The sequence below is a fragment of the Erythrolamprus reginae genome, chromosome 12 (genome assembly GCF_031021105.1).
Source record: "Erythrolamprus reginae isolate rEryReg1 chromosome 12, rEryReg1.hap1, whole genome shotgun sequence".
In the NCBI taxonomy this organism is placed as follows: domain Eukaryota; kingdom Metazoa; phylum Chordata; class Lepidosauria; order Squamata; family Dipsadidae; genus Erythrolamprus; species Erythrolamprus reginae.
In genome coordinates, this window is record NC_091961.1 from 1,129,851 (window position 1) to 1,156,476 (window position 26,626).

At 45.7% G+C, this 26,626-nt stretch overlaps 3 protein-coding genes across 16 annotated transcripts in view; all 3 read left to right on the forward strand.

Moving 5' to 3' along the window:
• AAK1 (AP2 associated kinase 1) overlaps positions 1-7,776 on the forward strand; it is an 82,399-nt gene extending 74,623 nt beyond the window's left edge. For all 12 annotated transcript variants that reach the window (XM_070765101.1, XM_070765102.1, XM_070765103.1 and 9 more), the window contains one exon: positions 1,873-7,776. In XM_070765101.1, the coding sequence (XP_070621202.1) occupies positions 1,873-2,951 (1,079 nt within the window). In that variant the 3' untranslated portion in view covers positions 2,952-7,776. The remainder of the gene's footprint in view (positions 1-1,872) is intronic.
• A 1,209-nt stretch (positions 7,777-8,985) lies between these two features.
• Positions 8,986-22,354, forward strand: NFU1 (NFU1 iron-sulfur cluster scaffold). 2 transcript variants are annotated; one of them, XM_070765115.1, is made up of 9 exons: positions 8,986-9,102; positions 12,048-12,154; positions 12,549-12,684; positions 14,084-14,150; positions 15,468-15,582; positions 16,266-16,329; positions 19,852-20,026; positions 21,031-21,114; positions 21,606-22,354. In XM_070765115.1, the coding sequence occupies exons 1-8, from the start codon at positions 9,062-9,064 to the stop codon at positions 21,070-21,072; spliced, it is 747 nt and encodes a 248-aa protein (XP_070621216.1). In that variant the 5' UTR covers positions 8,986-9,061; the 3' UTR covers positions 21,073-21,114; positions 21,606-22,354. The 2 variants fall into 2 exon arrangements, with proteins under 2 accessions (XP_070621216.1, XP_070621217.1); XM_070765116.1 differs by having other exon boundaries at positions 9,013-9,102; positions 21,609-22,354.
• Positions 22,355-24,830: 2,476 nt separating this feature from the next.
• Positions 24,831-26,626, forward strand: part of GFPT1 (glutamine--fructose-6-phosphate transaminase 1) — a 38,148-nt gene continuing 36,352 nt past the window's right edge. For both annotated transcript variants that reach the window (XM_070765117.1, XM_070765118.1), the window contains exon 1: positions 24,831-24,916. In XM_070765117.1, the coding sequence (XP_070621218.1) occupies positions 24,910-24,916 (7 nt within the window). In that variant the 5' untranslated portion in view covers positions 24,831-24,909. The remainder of the gene's footprint in view (positions 24,917-26,626) is intronic.

Sequence of the window (26,626 nt, forward strand, 5' to 3'; positions counted from 1 at the left end):
TTTAAAGAGCCCTGCAGGTCTTCTGTGGAGCAGATGAACATCTCCAACATCTCCAGAAGGGTCCCAACACTGGTGTTGGCTCAGCTGGTCCACCAGAAATTGGCCAGTGCCTGTTGGCGAACCGTGACCCCCTGCTTTGCCTGAGTTAGCAGAAGCTCTTCTTTGCCCCCTTTCTGAATGTGAGCGGTGCCCATCCTTGTGCCCCCCAGTTTCTGTGGGTAGTGGCCAGTGGGGAGGCCTTCGCCTTGGGCTCTCTGGAGTTTTAGTTTTTACCTGCCTTTCTCCTGCCCTCTCGCTAACCTTGTTTGCGGCTGCTCTCTCTCGGAAGGTAAGCTCTCTTGTGTTCTAACAACTGTGTGTGTGTGATTCACCCGATCTCTCCCGTGTGTGTAGCCGCTTGTTGGGATCGCCTAGTCCAGAGATGGGCCAAGTGGCTCTTCTATGACATGTGGACTTCAACTCCCAGAATTCCTGAGCTAGCATGATTGGCTCAGGAATTCTGGGAGTTGAAGTCCCACAAGTCATAGAAGAGCCAGGTTTGCCCACCGCTGGCCTAGTTGGTTGGAGCTGCGGGCTTTGGGTTGGACTGAACCAGCCCTGTCGTCCGCATCGCCAGTAAACTAGGATCACAATAGACTTGCTGTCCACCTTAGCATTTTTTTGAGAAAGCTGTCAGGCCCCAAAAGGCAAGTTGTTGATCGCCATTCATCCAGCAGCCAAGATTAGTAGCAGCTACAAGGGTCGCCCAGAAAGTAATGCACCACATTTTTTTTCTTTAACAATTATTTATTGAACACAATGAAACCTACACACAAGAAAGAATGAGGTTTCTTCTACACTCCCTATTTTTCCATGTAATTTCCATCCCGTTCTATGGCTTTCCTCCAGGGCGTCTATGCCCTGTGGGTACCACTCCTTGTTCTGGTCACGAAGCCCTTTCTGCACTGTCATGGCCTCCCCCTCTCTGCCCAGCGACTAACCGTACTTCTGTCGACTGCAGATTCTCCACCCACTGTTCACAAACGTTTGTGAATGTTCCCAACAGTTTATTCCTCCGCAGGGAGAAATTCAATGACGACACGGCTGCAGCTACACTATCTGTCAAGTTTTGCATTTGTACCATTACTGTAGGCTGAGAAAATGTGCATTGTTTTCTGGGCGACCCTCGTATGAATGGGTAGATGTGGACACTAAAGCTTTCTCATTTCTAACACGGATGAAATTGAAAATATTTCCTCCCCCCCCCCCAAAAAGGAAGCAAGATTTGATTAAAGCAGGCGAGCCCACGTTTTATTTCGAAACTTCTCTTTATTTTCCTAGGCAACAGGATCAAGAGAGAGGAAAAGCGAGGGAACGTAGGAGAAGAGGGCAGAAATTTCCCTCTGTGGGGGCTTCACCTGAGCCCACTTTAGAGTTTCCCCCAGAATTGAGAATAAAATGGATCTCCTCCCTTTTTCCTGGGGAATCATGAGGTCTAGAACCTTGGCTTCCTGGAAAGCGCCGCCTGCCCTGTGTTAGGGATGCCTGGGGACAACCATTTCCTCTTCCTCCTCTTCATCCCCCCAAGTCTTGAGTGAGGCTTTTGTGTGTCTGTTTTATTAACACCTTCCATCTCTCTCTAACCCACGTTTGGTGGAACCTTGAAATGTGAAGTGATGCCGAGTTGTGTCCGTTGGTTGTAAAACTACCTGGTTTCACTATGATTTTTTTAATTTAAATTTTAAACGTATCCCTCCATCTCCCCCACCCCCACCCCGGTCCCCAACATGTGTGCTGCTGGTTTTAAATCTCATGTCATCACACCTGTGTGGTTTAGTTTTAGCCGGTGTCTCTTAAGATTAGCAAGTAATGCTCTTGTTTTACCCTTTCTAGGGCTTCCGGGGGTCCCAGCCGCGTATTTCGTGGTCCGTACTGAGCAAGACCGAAGGCCGGGGGGCCCCACCAGTTCCTCGCTGTTGAGTAAGCCCCAGCAGAGCCACCTGGGAGGAGAGGCTGACTTCTTGGCGAGGGACGGTCTCTCGAGCAACAGCTCCTTCCACAGCAGCGAAGGCGAAGGGACTGACCACGAGGTGGATCTCCTGGACTGCAGCGGATCCAGGCCTCTGCTGATGGACTCGGAGGATGAAGAGGAGGCTTGCAAAATGAACCCCCCTCTTTGGGAAAGGAGAAGAGGTTCCCCAAAGGATTTGAACCTCCAGCCAGCCCAGAACATGCCCGGGATGGTTCCCTTCGACGCTTTCCCGCAACGGTCCGAAGAAACGACCGACGTGTTCGCCACGGCTCCTTTCCGCGGCTCGAAAAGCTACTGCGACGACCTGGACATTTTCGCCAAAGCGCCCTTTCCCTCCAAAAGCCAAGTGTTTTGTAAGCCCTCGGACGAAGGCGATGTGTTCCTCAGAGCTCCGTTCGCAAAGAAGAAAAGCCAGGAGGAGCTGGCGGCTTACATTGTACCTAAGGAACCTCCCGCCACTGGGCCATTCCTAGGCTCGGCTGGGGCGGCCCAGTATGTGCTTGCCCCTCCATTCCAGAACCTGGATATGGGAACGACCCCTGGCCAGTATTCAGGGGCCTCGTCGGTTCAGCCCTCGAGAGCGAGCGACGTCCCCGAGGCCCACCCTCCCAAAAGCACCTCGGGAGAACTGGGCCCCATCGCCAACGACACACTCCAAAGACACGCGGGCCTCCGGGAAGGCTTCTCGGCCCCCAAGGCCAGCCCACCTTTCCAGCCACAGTCCTTGGCCAAGTACTCCCGCCACTACAGCCCAGAAGGCAGAACGGGGCCCAGCGCCCAACCCATCGCGGCCTACAAAGTCGTATCTCAGACCAACAAGCAGGTGATCGCCGGGTCGGTTTCGGTCGCCTCTCTTTCTTCCAGGACTAAAGAGCTGCCCGCTCCTGACCCCTTCGCATCGGCCCCCTTTCCTTCCAAATTGGCGGAGCAGAAGCCCTAACTGCTTTCCGTGGTGGCCTCTGTATCTTCAAGAGCATACAAACAGACTCTGTGAAACGGAACCTTCTCTCTACTTCCACCATCATGCTCAACGCTCTCGGCTCGTGGTGGAACCTTCTGGACTATTAAGAAGCTGCCTCCTCTTCCTCCTCCTTCTCAAAGCACCAATAACCAACGATGGAGGCGTTTGATTTGTTCCGCAGACACTTTCCAGTCTGTTTGGATAAAATATTTATCCTTAAGCCAGTAGATGCCGCAGGCAAACCAGGAGACAGCACCTGCTTTACCTTTGATTGAAGTTTAATGGAGCATCTCAACGTTGCGTCGAATGTCTTCTGTCCCAGGAAAAGAAGTGATCACCAAATGGGAGATTATTTATTTCGTTTTGTTTGTCCTTGCAAAGAGGTTTGAGGGGACTCTTTACTTGATAACGACTGTTGCTGGATTAATTCGCCCTTTGAAGCCGAAGTTGTCTTCTGCAATGGGCATTTTCACTTCTTTTTACCTGCATTGAATTCCCATCCTAAGCTACGTTCTAGGAAAATGTTGGCTTGGGATTTAGGCTGCAGTCTTAACCTGACAGTATCACTGACCATTGAGTGGGCTACGGACCGTTTCTGTTCTTCTCTGTTTCTTCGTAGAAGCCTGGGAAGCCTGGCAGTTTAAAAGAGTTTTTGCTGGCTTTTTAAGGGGAGTTTTTGTAACTTTTGCAAAGCATTGGCTCTCCATGTTTTGCAACCCCCCCCCCTTATGAGAGATCACCCCAAAAAGGTCAAAATTCCCATTTCTTGGCTTTGAACTCCACTTTCTCCAGGGCTGAATTTTCTAGCTTTTTTTTACTTTCCGAGCCGCCTGTTTTTCCCTCCTTTTCCCCCAGAACCCCTGAATTTGCAGCCCCCTGGATCTGAAAAAAAATGCTTTAACTTACACCCAGCAGTCACGTCGGAACGAAGGCAAAGCAGCCCTACGCCTTGGTTGAATCCTCCAGGAAAGGATGCACTTTTTCTAAGCCTCTGTCAATCATGAGCTTCTCTCAAATTTATACCCTCCCTTTGTGCTAAATTTCCGAGTTCATAATCTCAACCCACTCAGGGTGCACCTGTTTGATGCGCAGGTGAGCGAATTTGCAACCTTGAGTGCAGTTGCGTCTCTTGGAGGTTCAGAGTTGATCCTTGTGGTGGTTTTGCACTGCACAGGTGACCAATGAAATGCTCCCCCACCCTCCAAGGATTTTTTTAAGGCCTTCCATCCATCATGGGATTCTTCCTTTGGCAAACGTCCTTTCTCTGACAGCGTTTAAAAGTGGAATATCTGGTTCTCTAAAAAGACTCTTATCGACTTGCTCGGACAATCTCAGTGTCCAGAACCGAGAATGTGATCTGTTCTCCAACTGACCTGTGCTGGGGAGACTCAGTTACTGGCCAAGGTTGATTTTTCAGCCGTGAAGAGTCGACTGCTGCCGTGTGCCTTTTCTGGGAGGGGCAAAAAATACTGTTGCGTATTTGCTGAGATACTCAACGTTTTTACCTCTTGAAAATATATCAAAGGTCCCTTTTGTATTTTCCTTGAGATTTGAACCTGTTCCGCAGCGGGGAACATATTCCCCCGACGTCTCCTTCCTACGCACTTTCTACCACTCTCCCCGTGCGGTCTTCCTGCATTTGTTTGGGTAGGGAAAGTGCATGTCCGGAATGCAATTCCGGACATGCCGAGACTCTTGATAAAAAGACCGTAAACCTCCTGCATGCACAGCTCTCGTAATTTCACAGAAGTGACGTTGAGGCCCGGATTCCCCTACCTTCCTTCTCTGGGTTTGCCCGGAGAACTTGCACTTTGGAAAACGATCAGATTTCATAGGAGAATAAAACGGTCTCTTCCGAGAGCAGGAACAGCTGGAGAGGAGGGGCGTAAGATCATTGTGATGCTGAAATGGAGCTTGGTGTGTGAGTTTTGTGCCTGCCGCTTGCCCAGAGCTTTGGGGACCCCTGTCCTAAAAGTGACCCTTTTTAATCCAATCTCCCCAGGATCCTCGTTGGATTGCTGGGCTCGGCGTCTCTTCCTGCATCCTGTTTAAACGGAGCCGGCTGAGCCTTCCACCCACAAGATGTCAACGGTTCGTCCTTCTAGGAAACGGATGCTGGATATGATTTGGGGATGAATTAAAGCCTCCCGTCTGCCGTTGTTACCTGCTGACACATTCCTGGACTGTCAAAAAAAGGAGGTTGGCTGTAGGTCAAGCCAGCACCACAATGGGGCTCACAACACCTCTAGGGCCGGGACGTTCCTCCTGGTTGCACCTACCTCACGTCTTAAGCAGGTGCTGGAGTGTTGTTGTTTTGTTTTTGTTTTCCTGGTTGTAGTTTGCTTTATTTTTAATTTCAGGGGTTCTCCCCGTCCCCCCACTGCAGAACTTATAGTATCGGTTAGAGCTTAGAGAAAGAAATTCAATAGTTTAAAAATTCTTTTTTTGGAAGGGGGAGAAATAATTCTCAAAAGTGTGGATAAGGATGTTTGCATTTTTTGTTGTCCTCGTAATGAAGTTAAATATCCGTTGTGAGGAGGGGGCTCCTAACACTTGGGGAAGGCCCACTCGTAGGAAACCACGTAGCTCTTGGGCAGTGTTTCCCAACCGTGGCAACTTGAAGATACTATTTGGACTTCGACTCCTGGGGAATTCTGGGAGTTGAAGTCCAAATATCTTCAAGTTGCCAAGGTTGGGAAACACCGCTCTTAGGAACATTCCCCATGCCATAGTTGGAAAGGCATTATTTTAGGTCATTATTTTTTTGTGAAAAAAATTAGGAAATGCAAAGATGACACCATCACAATCTCTCCAACCTGGTGTTTTTCCAGGCCAGGAGATTGGGAGCATGGATGTGGAAGGGATTGATTTGAGGAAACCACCTGTGATCTGTGTTCAACGGTGGACAAATGTCCAGTTTGGTATTTTCCCTTGTCCCTGTGCTTCATCAGGGGTCTATAGAAATTTGGCCGCCTCCTATGGTCCTTGAAGACAAGGGGAATGTTTTCATTTTACACTGGGGACCAATAGAACCTAAGTCTGGTATTGACATCACTGTTACGATCAGTTACAACTCCGTTGCTACTGGTTGTAGTTGGGTGCTTTGAAAAGCATTGCAGAAATCACTCCCCCGAAGAAAACACTTTTGAATGGGCTAGTATTATTATTATTATTATTATTATTATCATCATTATTATTATTATTATTGTAGTAGTAGTAAGTTTAAAATTTCTATAAAGGTTCACTTGGGACAGATGGTACTTGAATAGCCGTTCAGTGTTCCCACCCACGGTGACTGTAAGATTTAATGGGCTTAACACGGCTGTAGAACTCAGAATCCAAAACTCTGCAATTTTTCAGCTTACCTAATTAACCCTTTGGGGGCAGATATTTCTCTGTTCATCTCAGTGTGCGAGAACACAACACATGTCGACCTTAGCAGGTTTCTTATGTTTATCTGGCATTTTTAAGCATCCCTTTCATATCTGCCCCGACTGTCTTAACTTGACAGTGATGGAAAAGAGGTAGGCTTAACTTAAACAAAAAACCCCAAGCTCTATACTTCCAATTGCAGGAGAATTAAAATATGAGCCAAATAATGCAATGTTGAAATACACAATATTCTTTTTCCTGTGTTGATATAATAATTACTGGGCTTGTGTTTGTATGCATGGGTAGGCTACTTACTGTTTGTTTTGTGAGATTTGAATTCATTGCTGCACAATATTGATGAACAAGGGGGGGTGTCGTTTAAATTTGGGGACTATTCTGCTAACTGTCCCTGAAATGTAGCGTTCCAATCGGACTCTTGAAAGACTCGTGCCAGCCCTGTGCCTTCCTGATGGAGACCCAAGCACTGAAGGTGGGGAAATCTGATTTGTGCTGAACTTTTTGCAATATTAAACACGTGAACGTGTTTAACCGGTTTTGTATTTTTTAAAACGAAAGCTAAAGGTTGTGGTGAGGAAAGGTTGCTGGAGTTTGGGAATGCAAGTGAAGTAGATGCACAAGCACACACATCACACACTACATTGTCTCTACTACACACACACAAAACACCATTCTTTTTGGAGCAGGGGTCTCCAACCCTAGCCACTTTAAGCCCGGTGGACTTCAACTCCCAGAATTCAGCTGGCTGGAGGAATTCTGGGAGTTGAAGTCCGCCAGGCTTAAAGTGGCCAAAGTTTGAAGATCCCTGTTTTGGAGAAATCCTCCTTTTGCACCAAGGAGTAACTGCATTGTGGGAATGGGTTGAAAGGCAGGATTTTGGCCTGCAAAGCATGATTGACAGATTTCTCCTCCCTGTACAATGTTTTTTTTTAATTTTTGCTTACCCATCTGTTCTTCTAAGAGGACCTGCCCTATGGGGTCAACCAGCTTGGCCTTGAGCCTTGTGGCAAAGCAGGGAAGTGGAGGGCATGGCCCCTTCCTTTCTGGTGCCCCCCATTAGAACAGGACCTCCAAACCTGGTGACTTGTGGACTTGCAACTCAACCAGTCCACAAGTCTCAAAAGTCGTCCGTTTGGAGAGACTCCATTAGAAGAACCCTGTTGGAGATGTTTTTGACCTGCAAAGGCCCTCCAGAAGAACCTTTTGGGAAAGCCCGGTTGGATTTCGATGGGTGGGGAACGACGGAGGCTTTGGAAAGAATCCTCCTTCCAGGGGACCAATAGCGGTCAGCAAACGTCGGGGTGACAATCAGTGTACGAGAGCCGGGAAGTCAGTTCCTTTTGTAATGTCAGCATTTTGTATTATCTGAAGTGTCCAAATGAAATAAAAGTTGGAAGACGTTGACAAAAGCTCACACCAAGTCTCTGCTTTGTCTTATTGTTCTACTGCCCAGGGGTACATTATTTTATTTTATTTTATTATTTGACATTTGCCACCCAATCCTATGGCACTCAGGGTGGCTCATAACAATACAACAATACAGTATAGAAAGTCAAATTTAAGCATTAATAACAATAAAAATCTAATCCAGTGTTTCCCAACTTGAAAAAACACCTTTGGGATGGCCACATTAGGCCAAGCCACCCGCAGAGTTAGAATCGGGGAAGCCTCCTGGCCAAAAGAAAAAAGAATCCCAGGAGCGATCGGCTCGGAGTTCCCCCTGGACGGGGACTGGCTGAAACGCCACTTTGTGTTTTTTTGGGGGGGAAGACCCCCACTTTTGGGGCATAAAGACCCTAGAAAATGTCCAGAGATACTTTACGAGAAGAGTCCTCCACTCGCAACAGAATCCCCTACGCAACCAGACTCAGAATCCTAGGTTTGGAAAGCTTAGAACTACGTTGCCTTAAACGCAACCTAAGCACAGCCCATAAGATCATCTCCTACAATGTCCTTCCGGTCAATGACTACTTTGGCTTCAACCACAACAACACATGAGCACACAACAGATGCAAACTAAAGCAAACTGCTTCAAACTCGAGTGCAGGAAATACGACTTTAGTAACCGAGTAGTTGATGCCTGGAAGTCACTACCAGTCTCTGTAGTATCTCCACCTAACCCCCAAAACGTTACCCTTAGACTCTCCACTGTTGACCTCTCCCGATTCCTAAGAGGTCAGTAAGGGGCCTGCATAAGTCGCACCAACGTGCCTTCCGTCCCCTGTCCGAATGTTTCTCTCTTACTGTATATAAATACCCTGCTCAAAGAAACAAAGGGGACACTCAAAGGACCCATCCTAGATCTGAATGAATGAAATATTCTCCCTGAATCCTTTGTTCTGTACAAAGTTGAATGTGCACAACAGCAGGTGGAATTGATGGTCAGTCAGTGTTGCTTCCTAAGTGGACAGTTTGATTTCACAGACATTTGGGTTATATTGTGTTGTTTAAGTGATCCCTTTATTTTTTCGAGCAGTGTATTATATCTTTGAATACCACCAATAGGTACTTGACGAAACAAATAAAATAAAATAAAATTTCCCACGGCTTCCAAATGCGTCTCCCCCCCCCCCCCCCCGCGGACGGAACAGCCTGCAATGTCCGGTCATGGCCGGTAGAGGCCACTGTAGGTACGAGAGCGGTCGCGGAAGGTTCCTCTGACGCCTGCGCACTGAGTCCTTCCAGGCAGAGGCGTCAAGATGGCGGCCGCGCGGCGTCTGGGGGCGGCGCTGGGGGGCCGGTAGGTTGGGGGTCGTGTGTGCGTGTGTGTGTGACGGGCCCTGCCGCGGGTCTTCCCTGTATTAAAAACGCCCCTTATCTTACCATCCCCCCCGTTCTCCTCCTCCTCCGCTGCCCCATGGAAAGACGCCGACCTTGGACTCCAGCTCCCATTATCCCCAGCCCGGCGCCGCCCCTCCCCTCAGCGGATGTCTTTGGGAAACCCTGGCCTCCGCCCTCTTTCGCCTTCGCCCCCCTTCACGTGCCGTGATGGGTGTTGTAGTCCGTCCCACAGCAGGGGCTGGAGGAGGGGGCGGGGGGAGTCGATTCAGGTCTCTTTTTCTCTCTGAGGGACTTTGGAGCTGTCAATCATTCCTTTGGGGAAAGGTCTCCGAAGGGGGGGGCAGAAAACAGGAACCCCTTTGCGGGTTGCAGCTTCTTGGCCATGAGACTAGAGAATAGAAAGAAGAAGAGAGTTGGAGGGGGCCTTGGAGGTCTTCTAGCCCAGCCCCTCCTTGCTCAAGACAAAGGGTTAGGCAATCAATAATAATGATGATGATGATAATAATAATAATAAGCCCAGCCCCTCCTTGCTCAAGACAAAGGGTTAGGCAATCAATAATAATGATGATGATGATAATAATAATAATAATAAGCCCAGTCCCTCCTTGCTCAAGCAGGAGACTCTCCCTATATACCATTTCAAACAAAGGGTTATCCAATCAAAATAATAATAATAATAATAATAATAATAATAACAACCACAACATACTAATACTAATAACAACAATAAAATACTACTACTGCTACTACTACTACTACTACTAATAATAATAATATAACAACAACTCAAGCAGGAGACTCGCCCTATATACCATTTCAGACAAATGGTTATCCAATCCATTATAATAATAATAACAATAACAACAATAATAACAATAACAACAACAATGATATAATAATAATAACAGCAACAGCAACAATAACAGCAACAACAAAGTTGGAAGGGACCTTGGACGTCTTCTAGTCCAACCCCCTGCCTAGGCAGGAAACTCTACACTACTTCAGACAGATGGTTAGCCAACATCTTTTTAAAAACTTCCAGTGTTGGAGCATTCACAACTTCCAGAGGCAAGCTGTTCCACTGACTAATTGTTCTGATTGTTTTTTGGAAGACGTTTTGCTTCTCATCCCAGAAGCTTCCCCAAATTCCCCGCCATTCAGTCAGAGCTGAAGAAGCTTCTGGCATGAGAAGCGAAACATCTTCAAAGGAAAACTAAAAAGTCCAAAACTTGAAAAAACACCTTTGGGATGGCCAAATTAGACCAAGCCTTAGTTTCAGGAGGGGCTGGAACACAATGGACCTTAGTCCCACTGAATGCATGAATCTGGGCAGTTTGCAGCAATTAAAAAAATGCTCAAAGCGATCCTAAACACACGTGAAACCATATGCAGGTTAATAAGTAAAGTCACACGGGAGGCCTAAAAAAACCCGAATCCGCAGTCCACTAAGGAAGATGCTGTGCTGGACATCCTATGGTCCTAGGCTTCAAAGATTGATTTTAAAACTCACAGTTAATTTGTCACAGTTTTTCTCCTTTGCAGGGTATGCTGCCTCTCTCCGAGGACTCGGAGCGGCTCACGACAAGAAAAAAACAGTACAAATCCAATATTTAAAAAACAGTTTAAAACCCTTAACATAAAAAAAAAAATCATACATCTCATGCAAACCATACATAAAGTGGAAACGGCCCAGGGGAATCAATTTCCCCGTGCCTGATGGCAGACGTGGCTTTTGAGGAGTTTTCAAAAGGCAAGGAGGATGGGGGCAGTCCTAATCTCTGGGGGGAGTTGATTCCAGAGGGCCGGGGCCACCACAGAGAAGGCTCTTCCCCTGGGCCCCGCCAGACGGCCAACTCTGTGGGACCTAACCGGTCACTGGGATTCATGCAGTAGAAGGCGGTCCCGGAGATATGCTGCAAATGCCATACCTCCAAGCAATGTCTTAATGACATGGTTGATTGATGGTGCTGCTGAAGAGAGGTGTGTAGTCAGCTCTGCCATGAGCCACCTTTTCCTCTTTGGATCTGGATTGTTGCCCAGGCCTGACTTCCAAGGCAGGGACAGGAAGAAGGATGGCACTGAAAGCTCACATTTTTCTTTCAATTATGCTCATTTCCTGCCGATTAATATTAATAACAAAAGGCCCACTTTAAAAAAACAATAGGAAGGGCAAGGACCAGCCCTCTAGAAACTCTCTAAAGCTTTAAAATCTTCTCTGTAGTTTTGTAATACAAAGCCTGGCATGCCAAAATATGTCAGATGTTTATTTCATTTTGTTAGATATATATTTCATTTTGTTTTCCCTAGACAGTCTTGCTGATAATCTAGATTGCCTGGACTGTGATGGGAACATGTTGCGTGGGGTTTCTCAACAACCTGAATAAATTTAAAAACTTCATCTCCCAGAATTCCCCAGCCTCACCTTGTTTATACATGACGGGAGAGACATTTTTGCCTCTTAGCTGTTCTCGCAAAGCAGAAAACTGGATTCCCAGACATAGTGCAAGCATAGCACAAAAATGCCATATTTGCTCCCGAAAGATTTCTCCTTTCGATTACTCGTAACCTGTTTTTGCAACTTTACATACAGACAAATATGAGTGGCAACCTGTTCAACTTCTTTTTTCGTGTTGAGAAAGATTGGAAAGTAGAAAGGAGAACAGAAATTGCTAGAGTTTTTATTTTCCCCCCAGCCATCAATTTTTTAATAGGTGCCCAGATTCCCTCACCTCTCAATGGTTTTATTTATTGAAATATTTATCCTTTTTTCCTTCCAGTCAAAACTCAGATTCTAAATCTGTGGGTTTTCAGACTTTGAGGAACAATCCTCAGTCATTACTGTTTGGGTTGAAGCATGGAAATGCTGTTAAACTCTCTAAAGAATCTTTTTCCCCTTCCATTCAGCTTTTGTCATTTGGGATTAAGGAGTGCGAATGGATCAATTAAACAACAATTCCGTTTTGTTGCACCACACAAGTCTTTCCTGCTTCCTGCAGTGCCACAGATGTCAGGTGGGTGTTTCGCTTGTGCATTTTCAGTTCTTTTCTAAAATGTATTCAAGATAAAAACATCAAATGGTTATGTTTCAGTTCCACATGCCTAATTTCTCCCCAAGTTAGAAGAATTTCATTTTTTGTATGATGGGGCAAGTGTGTTTGCTTCCTGGTGGGCGGAGAACAGAAAGACAGTGAAGCTAGTTGAGTGTAATTATTATTATTATTTATTAGATTTGTATGCTGCCCCTCTCCGTAGACTCGGGGCGGCTCACAACAGTGATAAAAACAATACATGGTAACAAATCTAATAATTAAAATCTAAAATAACAAGTTTTACTTTACAATCCAGGCAAGGTGAATGACCCTGTTTCAAAATAATTTATTTTTTTATTTCTCTTCTTCATTTCAGTGAGGTCTCTGTTTATTCAGACACAGGACACTCCAAACCCCAACAGCTTGAAGTTTATTCCAGGAAAGCCAGTCCTGGAGTCCAGAACGATGGAATTCCTGTCTCCTGCTTCCACCTACTGCTCTCCCTTAGCAAGGTTTGGAGGGTGGGAATTGTCAGTTATTGGGGAATATTGTCCCAGTCAGACCCCTGATTAGAGGCAAATGTACCCTGGACTGCAGTTAGAGGCACCCAAACTGGAGGCTATTTTAGCCCACCTCATCTATTCTTGTAAAGGGATGGAAATCAGAGAAGCGGGAACTTGTTTCTCTGAGTTTTCAGTTCATTTTAAAGAAATTGATTGTGATTTAATATAAATATCATTGATATCAGAGAGGAGTTTGATTGGGGCTTGATTCTCTGTGAAATCTTTGGAGATGGGCCAATTTTTGGTTTGATTTTTAGTTGCTATAAATGTGCTCAGGCTTTTTCCAGGCTTTTTGTATGACTGAGGATCATACAAATGAGTTTTTCCCCTCCCAGCCTTTCCTTGGAGGAAAAAATAACCACCTAAGGGATGTGTAGTTAAGCCAAAGGGAGGGGAGGGGATGCCATACAATGCAGCTGCAGACTTAATATGTACTTTCTCCTTGTATACAATTATCACAGTCCTGGATGCAAAGGCCATTTGCAGAATAATCAGGCGTGTGGAAGGCTTATGAATCAGCCTTCCAAATTACCCACAGTTGGCAGGTTTGGCTGTTTATACTTAGGATATTCAGTCGTCGGAGAGGGGTGGCATATAAATCCAATCAATAAATCAATAAACAAGCAAGCAAACAAACAAACAAACAAACAAACAAACAAACAAGCTAGTTGCTTATAGAATAGAATTCTTTATTGGCCAAGTGTGATTGGACACACAAGGAATTTGCCTTGGTGCATATGCTCTCAGCGTACATAAAATAAAATATACATTTGTCAAGAATCAAGTGGTACGACACTTAATGATTATCACAGGGGTCAAATAAGCAACGAAGAAGCAATATTAATACAAATCTTAGGATATAAGCAACAGGTTACAGTCATACAGTCAACATGGGAGGAAATGGGTGAAAGGAATGATGAGAAAAACTAGTAGAATAGAAGTGCAGATTTAGTAGAAAGTCTGACAGTGTTGAGGGAATTATTTGTTTAGTAGAGTGATGGCGTTCGGAAAAAAACTGTTCTTGTTCTCATCAAAGATTGACGCCTCCTACAATAAGACCCATCTCTATTTACAAAGTTTTGTAACTTACTAGCACAGGTTTTGGATTACGGTAACTATAAAGCAGAAAGAGTTGATTGGATGCATTTAAAACGCTATCCTTGCTTCTTAGAAAGACGAGGCTAACGGATCTGTAGAAGTTAGGATTAGAATAACAGCGTTCTAGTAACTGCAGGCATGAAGCACAAATGTGCATGTGTGAACCAACATGAAGAAATGGGAAGATTTAGATGAGCAGTTTGAATGGTGATCGTTGTTTTTCAAAGTCTTCATTTTCTTTTCTGGTTAGACAGCTCTTTCGGATCGAAGGCGTGAAAACCGTATTTTTTGGAACAGACTTCATCACTGTCACAAAGGTAAATCTAAAAACACCGTACACAAGCCTGACAGTCTAAATTACTAGCTCCATAATGGACTTTTCAATGTGCTGCAGAATTAGAACACAGAGCTGGCTTGCGTCCTATTTGAACGGTTGGAATTCTGCAACGTTGATTTATGTGTCACATTTTAATTCAGAAAGAGGGTTCTTTTCAGTAGTGAAATACATTGGGGATTTTTAACAATTTAACAAAAATTAAAATAGGAAAACACCTGTGAAAGTGCATTTCCCATAAAATAAAAATATATTTCCCATAAAATTGAAATATAAAGCAAAAGACAGACCCAGCGATGGTGCTCTGTCCCACTGCAGGTTTGCCAAAGTCCAAGGTTTTATTTTTTCTCTCTGTTGGTCTGCTGGGCATGAATTGAGAGAGGATGCAAACAGATTGTGTAACGTTTGGTAAAGGTTTTCTCTCTCCTCTCTGCCCTTCTCTTGGAGACTGGACCGCCTTCAGGTCCATTTGTAAGTGTTTGAACATTCAAAAGATTTAACTTTCATTATAGCGATCGATTAGGTCCCACAGAGTGGGCCTTCTCCGGGTCCCGTCAACTAAACAGTGTTGGTTGGCGGGCCCCAGGGGAAGAGCCTTCTCTCTGGCGGCCCCAACTCTCTGGAACCAGCTCCCCCCAGAGATTAGAACTGCCCCTACTCTCCTTGCCTTTTGTAAGCTCCTTAAAACCCACCTTTGTCGTCAGGCATGGGGGAACTGAGACATCTCTCCCGGGCATATACAATTTATGCATGGTATGTTTGTATGTATGTTTGCTTAGTAATGGGTTTTTTTAAATATTTTAAATTATAATTATTAGATTTGTCATGAAATGTTTTTATTGTGTTGTGAGCTGCCCTGAGTCTACGGAGAGGGGCGGCATACAAATCTAAATAATAATAATAATAATAATAATAATAATAATAATAATAATAATAATAATCCTTCCCTTAAATTGATTGACGTTAGCCTGACATGTATCAGACCTGATGAGTGGAGCCACTTGAGATGGAAGAGTGATATGTGCCTCCTTCCTCTTTTGGGGGTTTGCTCAAACCGTCTCTTGACATAAGTGATGAAAAATAGAAGCCTCCTTTTGACTATTAAACGGATAGGCCCCATTTACAAATCAAAACTGCAGAAACAGTGTGTACCCAGAGACAAATCCTGCAGAGTTTGCCCTGCCAGTGGCAGTAAGATTCCAGAGAGGTTTATGTGAGGATGGTGTGACCAGGAATAGGAATCCAGTAAAGTTCTTTCTCCATATTTATGGTCTGTTTGTTTTTTTTAAAATCTTCATAGGAAAGTGAGGACGTGGACTGGAACTTAATAAAGCCTGATATCTATGCAACCATTATGGACTTTTATTCTTCCGGCTTGCCCATTGTTACAGAAGAGGCCCCTCCTGCAGACACAGGTACAGTGACTGATTCAGATGCTCCACCCATTCTTGCAAAGGTTAGGGACCCTCTAGTAGAGTTGTAGGTGGTGGCCTCTGTCAAAGGGTCATTTGCAAGATGGCCAGGGCAACACTGCAGTCAAAGACCCCCCCCCCCTTTCCTCCTTGATGTAAGGTGGTGCTTCTCGATTATTATGCCCCCCCCCTAGGAAAAAGTAAACATTTTGTGTCCCTCCCCCCAACTCTCCGATCTGGGCACGAATGGAATTTTAGTGTTAATATTTATTATTTTACTTAGTATAATCTGCAAGCAAACTATTGGTTGGGGAAGACTTCTCTCTCCACTTACCTGAGAGTAAGTCACAATGAACTCAGTGGAGCCTGTTTTTGGTTAGGCAGGCAGAGGCTACCATGGTTAGGGCCCTCTTTGGACACAAGGAAAGGTCAGCTTAAGCTCATGGCTACCGCAGCACTCGCCGAAAACAACAAGAATCTATGCAGCCCCCCCTGGCCACTTTCTCTTCCGGGCTCAGAGTATAGCGTGCAACCGTTAAAACACTCCCCGTCTGGGGGAATCGATCGAGAGGGAATCGATCCGGCCATTGCCTTGCCCTGTCCCTCAATTGTGGCTGCAGGTCAAAGATTTACCTGTATTTTAATTACTCTGCCCAGTGAGATAAACACGATTTATTTTTTTCCAGCCCCATCCGAAGAAGATGATGAAGTGGTGCTAATGATAAAAGAGCTGCTGGATACCAGAATCAGGTACCCTTGTTTGCTGGAGGTGCAGTGTTTAAGCTGACTGGGGAATTCTGGGAGTTGAAGTCCATTTGTCTTAAAGGCTGCCAATTTGAAAAACACCGGCACAAAGCATTTCATTTTTTTTTTTTTTATAAATTTTATTATTAAAATGCCACCTGAAAGCCTGGCTGGGGAATTCTGGGAGTTGAAGTCCATAAGTCTTAAAGTTGCCAAGTTTGGAGATTTCCTGGTCCGGTGTATCTCGGATGCCTGCATGTGGACCAGGAGCTCTCTAAGACAACACGCCCCCAGAGATTCTTACAGCCCCATTCTGACCTTGTTTAAAACCTGGCTCTTTCGCAGGCCTTGGGCTAGAGTGGGCTGTTAGTTTTGCGAAATTTCCCAGACATTTCTCTTTGTAGTGTATTTTTTTTAAAAAAAAACCTTTCAATAGTGTATGCTTTGCTGAGTTATGGTTGTGTTTGAGAGTATAAATATAGTAATAAATGTTGGTGTGGTGAGACCACATTTGGAATACTGTGTTCAGTTCTGGAGACCTCACCTACAAAAAGATATTGACAAAATTGAACGGGTCCAAAGACGGGCTACAAGAATGGTGGAAGGTCTTAAGCATAAAACGTATCAGGAAAGACTTCATGAACTCAATCTGTAGAGTCTGGAGGACAGAAGCGAAAGGGGGGACATGATCGAAACATTTAAATATGTGAAAGGGTTAAATAAGGTCCAGGAGGGAAGTGTTTTTAACAGGAAAGTGAACGCAAGAACAAGGGGACACAGTCTGAGGTTAGTTGGAGGAAAGATCAAAAGCAACATGAGAAAATATTATTTGACTGAAAGAGTAGTAGATCCTTGGAACAAACTTCCAGCAGACGTGGTAGATAAATCTACAGTAACTGAATTTAAACATGCCTGGGATAAACATAGATCCATCCTAAGATAAAATACAGGAAATAGTATAAGGGCAGACTAGATGGACCATGAGGTCTTTTTCTGCCGTCAGTCTTCTATGTTTCTATGTTGCTGTCTTTGCATGTTCACCCCTATTACTCAAGCCCCCAAATATTTCAGTGTAATTTCTTGTGTTCAGCAGAAAGTTAAGGCGAAGACCATACGAGAGAATTCTTTAAACAGTATCCACATTCTGGCCCTTCTGTCAATATTCCTCCTGGCTCATTTCCTGGATCTTAAAATGCGCTAGTGGTGGAAAACAAGATGTTCATTATTTCTACTTTCAAAGGCCAGAGAGACCCCTTCTTTTCATTGCAATGGGGTGGCTGCTTTCTTGAAGGAGTATTCATCATGTCAATTAATCGAGTCCTGTGCATTCATTCTTCAATTTCTGACAGCTGAGGTGATACATCAGGAGTTAGGGGGCGTTAAAAGTGCAGAGGCAAATGGGTATGAAAAGATCCTGTGTATAAAGTCGAGTTAACAATTTTTGCATTCATTCCACGCATTGGAGAGAAGTGTGCCCTCGGGGATTCGGCCCCGGCTGTATTTTAATTTTCAGGGGGGGGAAATACGAAATCTGAACAAAGATGGAATTTTACTGTCCCTGAATAGCCGAACTGATTAGCAGGAAAATGGTTCTGTATGTTGCTGTAAAAGTATTGGACTGAGGTCGCAACTGTGTTTTTTCCAAAAGGCAACTGGGCTTCTTTAGGACTTTTTCCTTGAAAACATTTTGCTTCTTATCCAAGAAACTTCTTCAGTTCTTCAGTAATGAGGGAAAACAGCAAAACAAACTGTAAAAGTGACTGTTTCTTAGTTACAGGATTCAAGCCCCTGCATGAATTTTACCTATTTCTAATGTGGGTCGGTAGTGGGGGCCTTTTCATCTGTTGAGTGAGTAGGATTTTATTTATTTATTTATTGGATTTGTATGCCGCCCCTCTCCGGAGACTCGGGGCGGCTAACAGCAACAATAAAACAGTGTACAATAGTAATTTGGTATTAGAAATGATTAAAAGTCCATTAATATAAAAACCAAACATACATACATACCATGCATAGAATTGTAAAGGCCTAGGGGGAAAGAGGATCTCAATTCCCCCATGCCTGGCAGCAGAGGTGGGTTTTAAGTTGTTTACGAAAGGCAAGGAGGGTGGGGGCAGTTCTAATCTCTGGGGGGAGTTGGTTCCAGAGGTCTGGGGCCGCCACAGAAAAGGCTCTTCCCCTGGGTCCCGCCAGGCGACATTGCTTAGTTGACGGGACCCAGAGAAGATCCACTCTGTGGGACCTAACTGGTCGCTGGGATTCGTGCAGCAGAAGGCGGTCCCTGAGGATTAAGTGGGGCCAGAAGCAGAGCGCATAAACTGACCCACAGGAAACAATGCCAGCGTGGCACATTTATGCAGGCTGGTTTAAATCTGCGTGGCTGTATTTCGTCAAGATCTTTTTCCCATAAGGGTGACGTGGCTGAGAGGTTGCTCTGCGGTCAACATGATCCAGGGCTTTGGCTTGAGATGTCCTAGGGGAAATGTGTGGCTAATGCCGGCAGTGCCCAGTGGGAAGTAGAGAGGTGGGTCTGGGGGGGAAAGAGAGGAGAGAGGTCCATGTGTTGGCTGAGAATCTGAGCTTCACTTTGAGATGTTAATGCAAACATTGGTGTCAGGCCGAAGACAGAATGCTTGGAGGTTTTGGAGGATTGGTTGGTTGGTTGGTTGGTTGGATTTATATGTTGCCCCTCTCAAAGGACTTGGGGTGGTTTACAACATATTCAAAAACAAAATGCAATACTGTATAAACATCTGAAATCCAATTAATTTAAATAATTACTTTAAAAACCCTAGTAATTTTAAAAATCACTCATTCCCATTCAACATTAGAATAGAATAGAATTCAATTCTTTCTTGGCCAAATGTGATTGGACACACAAGGGATTTGTCTTTGGTCCAGATGCTCTCAGTGGACATAAAAGAAAAAGAGACATTTGTCAAGAATCATGTGATACAACACTTAATGATTGTCATAGGGGTCAAATAAGCAGTGAAGAAACAATATTAATAAAAATCTTAAGTATACAAGCAACAAGTTACAGTCATACAGTCCTAAGTGGGAGGAAATGGGTGATAGGAATGATGAGAAAAACTAGTAGAAATAGAAGTGCAGACTTAGTAAATAGTTTGACATTGTTGAGGGAATTATTTGTTTAGCAGATTGATGGCATTTGGGGAAAAAACTGTTCTTGTGTCTAGTTGTCTTGGTGTGCAGTGCTCTGTAGTGATGTTTTGAGGGTGGGAGTTGAAGCAGTTTGTGTCCAGGATGTGAGGGGTCAGTTAATATTTTCACAGCCCTCTTTTTGACTCGTGCAGTCTACCGGTCCTCAATGGAAGGCAGGTGGGCAGCCATTGTTCTTTCTGCAGTTCTGATTCTCCTCTGAAGTCTGTGTCGCTCTTGTTGGGTTGCAGAACAACATACATACATCACACTCGTTGGCCAGGGAGCTAGTAATTTCTGCCTGTAATGCTATTTCGTCCACCGCAGACCTGCCGCTACCTTATTATCTGCCTTACTATTCCTCAGGCCAACAGTCCAGGAGGATGGGGGAGACGTCATCTTTAAAGGCTTTGAAGACGGGATTGTGCAGCTGAAGCTGCAGGGGTCGTGCACCAGCTGCCCCAGTTCCATCGTCACCTTAAAGAACGGAATACAAAACATGCTGCAGTTCTATATTCCTGAGGTGGAAGGTGTGGAGCAGGTAAGCCCCCCCCTTTGGGAAGTCCCCAGCTGTGCCCCAGCTGTCCTCTCCGGTTTGCCCCAAATGATCACAGCGTGCCTCTGTACAAATGGATGGTGAGACCCCACTTGGAGTCCTGTGTACAGTTCTGGTCATTGCACCTCAAGGAGGATAGAATAGAACTGGAAAAGGTGCAAAAAAGGGCCATGAGAATGATAAAGGAAATGGAGCCCCTCCCTTAGGAAACCAGGTTGCATCGCCTTGGTCTCTTCAGCCTTGAAAGACAGCGTTTAAAGGGGGACTTGATCGAAGGGTATAAAATCATGCACGGGATAGAAAAGGTAGATAGAGAAAAATAATTTTCTCCATCACACAATACTGGGACGAGGGGGCCCTCCCTAAAACTCATAGGTAGGAAAGTGAGGACAAATAAAGGGAAATATTTCTTCACCCAGAGGGTTGTTGGTTGATGGAATTCCCTTCCAGAAGAGGCTGTGACAGCTGTCAGCCTGGATAGCTTCAAGGCAGGATTAGACAGATTCAGGGATGCCAAGTGTATCCATGGTGGTTATTGAAACGGATGTCCAAGTGCCGCCTCTATGTTGGTTGAGGCAGGCAGGATTCCCTTGGGTACCACTTGTTGGGGGTCGAGGGAAAGGGAGGGTCTTGCCTTCTCTTTCTCCTCAAGATCCCCATGGACAATTGGGGGGCCCTGTGTGACACAGAATGCTGGACTTGATGGGCTTTGGCCTGATTCAGCAGGGCTCTTCTTAGGGTCTTAAAAGATGATGTTGACGTCTTACCTGTTTAAAAGGTGCCAGGCAGATTCAGGGATTCGTTCTGGATGTTTTACCTGCTCAGAATCTCAGAATTTCCTGAACAAATTGGGTGGCTGCCTACATGTACTACCAGGCAAGATGAGAGGGATGCTGTGGTTATTTTAAAATATGTCCCACTTCCTTGGTTCTCAATGCCGGGGGACTGACAGCCTTGGTGTAACGTGTTGCCTGCCTGTTGCTTTTCAGGTTGTTGATGATAATGAAGAAAAAGAAGTGAAGTCAACCTGAATCGGGGAGAGCCCTGGACTGTGGGCAGAAATTATGCGCCTGGTGGGTTTGTCTCTTCATTGGGCCGGTTCTGTTTTGGTTTCACTGTATAAGAAAACAAGCAAAGAGGAAGAAGGTGGCCCACACTCTTGCTTTATGTGAACAAAAAGAGGCAAGCACACAGAATAGGCATCGTCCCAAGAGTTTCTAAAATACAGGCTTCCTCCCTTGGATTCAAATATTTTCTGAAGTATCTCCCAATTATCTTCCTGAATATCAGTTATCTATTTATTTGGCAGGCTCTCTCTCTCATTGACATAGCATTCACTTGCTGGAGATGATTTGATCATAGAGCACTGCATTGTTTAAAAAAAGTTTTCCCCCTGCTGCTTAAATTCCAAAAAGATTTTTAATTGTGCTCTCATCAAGGGGCTTAAATTTGTAGTTTTCATCTTTTTTAAAAATGCCCATGGGTTCAATAAAATAATACCACTGTCATTTACCTTATTTCCATAGAAACTATCTGATAATTGTTTGTTTGTTCCAAAATTCAGCAGACTTCCATATACCTCTTGGTAAATCTCAAGGGAGCCAAAAATTATTTCTACCGTTGGACTAGGATTTTTTTTGCACTTGGAGCCTGTGTGTGAAGTTGAACCTCTCCAGAAAAACGTCTTGAATCTGTGGAGCAAACAAGATCCATTTGCAAGTCCTGCTTGGTGGCAGCGAGGCCTTCGTAGATGCTGTGATTGTAAGAAGGTAACCAAAGTGCGTCGTGGATCCCATAAAGTCCACTAAGTGCATTTCCTATTTCAGAGCAACGCATGAACCGAGGAGGAGGCGAGTCTCTTTAAAGGCGAGATCCTTTTGGGAGGAGTTTTTAAAATGGCTCAGCTTGAAGCTGAGATGGGCAGAGCTCTTGCAAGTGGGACTTGCCTTTCTTCTTAAAAGCAACCCTCAAGGTCAGCCAGAAATCTTGTGGATTGGTGGGAGCCATTGAGGGGTCAGGCTGACCCTTCCATTTGCGAATTGGGGTTTTGAAAGAGATGCGGGAAGCTTGGAGAGGTTTTATGTGTGACTTCTGGAAATAGAAAAACAACTTTGCTCAAACTTGGGCTGAAGTATCTCCTTTCCTTGTAAAGCATAGCAGCCGAGACACGTCCCGCCTTCTAAGGTCCAGTAAGAATCCAGGAGGTTTGGAATCTATTTAAATGAAAGCAACTGGGATGTAACTCTGAACGGGGCCATTCTCGAACTGCCTGCACATTGTCAATAAAGACGCATCGTGGCTCAAACGTTTAAACTTGTGCTGCCTTTTCATGGCGCGAGGGCCATCTTCTACTCACCCCACAGGACAGAGTAGTGTACAATCTACAAATTAAGAAAAGGCGGCTGGACTCGGTTTAACTGGGGTGTGGCTTTCCACGTGGGTAGAATTGGTTGTAAGTGCGAAGACCGGCCACAAGTCCCCTTTTCCTGTGCTGTTGTACTGCCCAAGAGTTGCTAGACGACTGATTGTAGGTTGATGGGGCGGTAAGAACACAATTGGTGTCACTGGTGCCTTCACGGCCTTGTATTCAAAGCAGAGCCCCCGTGGCTCTGAGTGCTAGCGGAGTCCAGCGCAATTACGCTACGGCACCTGGGCAGGGAGCGAAATCATGCACGGTTTTGGCTGGGGGATTCTGGGAGTTGAAGTCCAGATATCTTCAAGTTGTCAAGGTTGGGAAACACTGGTCTATTATATATGTTGTGAGCTGCCCCAAGTCCTCGGAGAGGGATGGCATACAAATCCCAATAAATAAATAAATAGGTAGGTAGATAGGATAGATAGATAGATAGATAAATAAATAAAAATTGCAATGGGGCCGCATAAACATTCAAAGCAAGGAATAAAAATCTCTGCTAGGTGGCAAGAGTTGTGGCGTTGAAACCGTTGCTGAGGACCACAAAGAACCAGGAACCTCGTCCTCTTTTCCCCCCTAGCGGGACCCTTTCAACCAGTCACCAAGTGTTTGCTCTGCCGTCCACTTCTGTTTGGATTGTTCCGGTTGAGTCAGCGGCCATCCGCATTGGCACAACGGCCCAGCACACGCCATCCCGGATCAGGCTGTTAAAAGGACCGGCAGGACCAGTTGTGCTTGTGGCTTTGTTTTGAAAAAGGAGGGCGGGGAAGAAGAAAAACGGGGAATGTTGGATGGTCGTGATGGCAGCCGTTGGGGAAGTTCAGAAAACTTGAGAAATGGGGAGTTATGAGATCATGGTCTTAACATATATTTTATGACGTTAAGATCAAGACGTTATAACGTATATTTTATGAGAAGGGAAAAGGGGGACATGGTCAAAATATTTAAATATGTGAAAGGGTTAAATAAGGTTCAGGAGGGAAGTGTTTTTAATAGGAAAGTGAACCCAAGAACAAGGGGACACCATCTGAAGTTAGTTGGGGGAAAGATCAGAAGCAACGTGAGAAAATATTATTTCACTGAAAGAGTCATAGATGCTTGGAACAAACTTCCAGCAGGCGTGGTTGGTCAATCCATGGTAACTCAATTGAAACCTGGGATAAACATAGATCCATCCTAAGATAAACTACAGGAAATCGTATAAGGGCAGACGAGATGGACCAGGAAGTCTTTTTCTGCTGTCAATCTTCTACGTTTCTTTCCTTCCTGTTTAAGTGGTGCATATTGGAGAACTGTGTGCAAGAAAATTCCATTTTGACGCCTGTGGATTCATCTACATTCAATCGGGGTTAAGCCAAAGCCCAGGGCCATTGCACTGCTCCTCCCCCCAATTAAGTAGCCAACATTCTTAAACCATGGTTTACGGCCCAGGGACATCCAAGGAAAAACACCTGTTCAATAATGTATGGCTCAGTTTTTATAAATAAAATTTAATAAAGAATAAATACGTAAAATTGATGACACATAACTTTAGTGTGCCAGCAACATTTGGAGAGCATTCATTTAGATCTCCATTAAGATGCATTCACTGTATTGCATTCCTAGATACATGTAGTGTGTATAGCAATGCGGAATACATCTATCCATTTGTCTAGAAAGATTGCTGATCACAAATATTGGTACTGCTTGAAATAAACCCTTTAATATGTAAAAAATAATAATAATACCCGGCTGAGCCGGCAGAGAGAGCTGGGGAGTGGGTGTAGAGCCCAGCCCCCTTTCACTGAACCCCTCCTCAAAATAAAATAAAGTAATAAAATATAATAAAATTAAAATTAAGTATAATAAAATAAATAAAATATATAATAAAATAAATAAAATATATAAAATAATAAAATATAATAAAATAAAATAATAAATATTATAAAATAAAATAAAATATATATAATATAAAAGAATAAAATAAAATAAAGCCCTCCCGCCCCTCTTGAGCATCCCGAGGAGCCCCACTTGACTCCGGGGGTTGCAGGAGTCTTTTTCCTAGTCTCCCCCCCACCCGGGGATCACCCCGTGGTCTCCCATCCCCGGCGCGGGCTTGGACCCCCTCTCCCCATTTGTCGTCCCTTTTTCGGAGCTGGCGCACGGCATGAACCCAAAGAAGCCCCCGAGCAGGAAAAGCAAACGCCAAAGCAGCGCCCTCCGGGGTAGACGGCGCCTGCCCAGGGAGGCTCTCCGGGCGCTTCTTCCCCTCAGGCGCAGGCCCAGCTGCCACGTCCCCAGGGCCAACCGGCCGTAGGCGGGGCTTCCTCGCGGGCCCGCCCCCTCCGCCCCGCCGGCCAATAAGAGGCGCGGCCTCGACGCATGCGCCCCGCTCCAGCTCTGGCCCGCCGCCGCAGACCCGCCGCCTGGCCGGAGGAGGAGGAACAGCAGTCGTCGCTTCTTCGCTGAGGGCGCCATGTGTGGTGAGGCTCCCGAGCATGTGCAGAGTGCCGGCCGGCGGCCGGGGAGGGTCCGTCAGTCCCCGCGGGGGAGGTCCCCCCCCCCCCTTGGGCCTGGCGCGCCCTGGCTCCGGGGCGTGTGCAGAGGGCCGCTTCTGTGGGCTGCAGACATACAGGTCGGCTCCGGGGCGTGTGCAGAGGGCCGCTTCTGTGGGCTGCAGACATACAGGTCGGCTCCGGGGCGTGTGCAGAGGGCCGCTTCTGTGGGCTGCAGACATACAGGTCGGCTCCGGGGCGTGTGCAGAGGGCCGCTTCTGTGGGCTGCAGACATACAGGTCGGCTCCGGGGCGTGTGCAGAGGGCCGCTTCTGTGGGCTGCAGACATACAGGTCGGCTCCGGGGCGTGTGCAGAGGGCCGCTTCTGTGGGCTGCAGACATACAGGTCGGCTCCGGGGCGTGTGCAGAGGGCCGCTTCTGTGGGCTGCAGACATACAGGTCGGCTCCGGGGCGTGTGCAGAGGGCCGCTTCTGTGGGCTGCAGACATACAGGTCGGCTCCGGGGCGTGTGCAGAGGGCTGCTTCAACAGGGCCTGAGGCTCGCGGGCGGTGGGGACCCAACCCGGGGAAAGGCTCTCCGGGAACGTGGGAACCCTCCGACACGCGTCTCTTGCGGGCGGAAGACTCCCCATCCCGCTTCTGGGGTGGCTGCGAGGACCTCGAGGAGTCCCATTTTGGGCCCATTGGCGGGTTTGCTCCGAGCCGGAGGGCGGCGGGGGTTGGTCCGCTTTATAGCAGAGCGGGGGGGCCTTCATTGGGCCGCCCGGGGGTTTCTCTGCACGTCTGAATGTTTGAGAAAAAAGAACCCGGGTTTGCTCTCCCCGCTGAGCCAGAGGGAGGCTTTGCACGCGAGGGGGAAACAGGGAGATTCTCCCGGGATAGCTGGTCCTGATAACGGAGCGGTGGGGGGTGGGGGGGGGTATTGCATCACTCTTGCTCTGCATGGAAGAAATATCATATATCCTATAGAGCATTTAGACACGCGCACATATATATATCCTATGCATTCGATAATTTGCATCCTATCATTTAGACTTCCATATCTTATTTATTTATTTATTCAGACTTAGAACTAAATATGCACATATATCTTATGCATTGTAGCATTAGACTTATATTATCTGATGCATGATATCATTTGCATCCTATCATTTAAACTTCTATATCTTATTTATTTATTTGGATTTAGATCCAAATATGCATATAGATCTTATGCATTCTATCATTTGCATTCTATGGTTTACACTTATATACTTTATTTGTTTAATTCTTAATATGCATATAATGCATTCCCTCATTAGACTTATATACCTGATGCATGATATCATTTGCATTCTATCGTTTAGCGTTCTATATCTTATTTATTTTTTTATTTACATTTAGATCTAAATGTGCATATATATACTGTATATCTTATGCATTCTAGCATTAGACTTATGATGTATATCCTACGTCTAATGATAAGTCCTATATACAACAGATATTGTATGCATATATACTGTATATCATTTGGCATCTCCCCACTTGGCTGCCCCCTTTTCCCCTCCCCTTGGATGGCTTGGATGGAGGCTTCAGTCCAGCCAGTTGAGTGAAGGTTCATCCTGGGGTGGGCACAGGAGAACTGGCGCCCCCGGGCTCCCTCTTGGAGACCCTGCGAGGGGTGGGGGGAGGAGCTGGGA

Excerpts from the sequence above, each read along its gene's own strand:
- NFU1 (XM_070765115.1), top strand. The coding sequence starts at position 9,062 with ATGGCGGCCGCGCGGCGTCTGGGGGCGGCGCTGGGGGGCCG. Across the intron at positions 12,155-12,548 it reads TGCAGTGCCACAGATGTCAG|TGAGGTCTCTGTTTATTCAG; the intron begins GTGGGTGTTTCG and ends TCTTCATTTCAG. Across the intron at positions 14,151-15,467 it reads ACTTCATCACTGTCACAAAG|GAAAGTGAGGACGTGGACTG; the intron begins GTAAATCTAAAA and ends AAATCTTCATAG.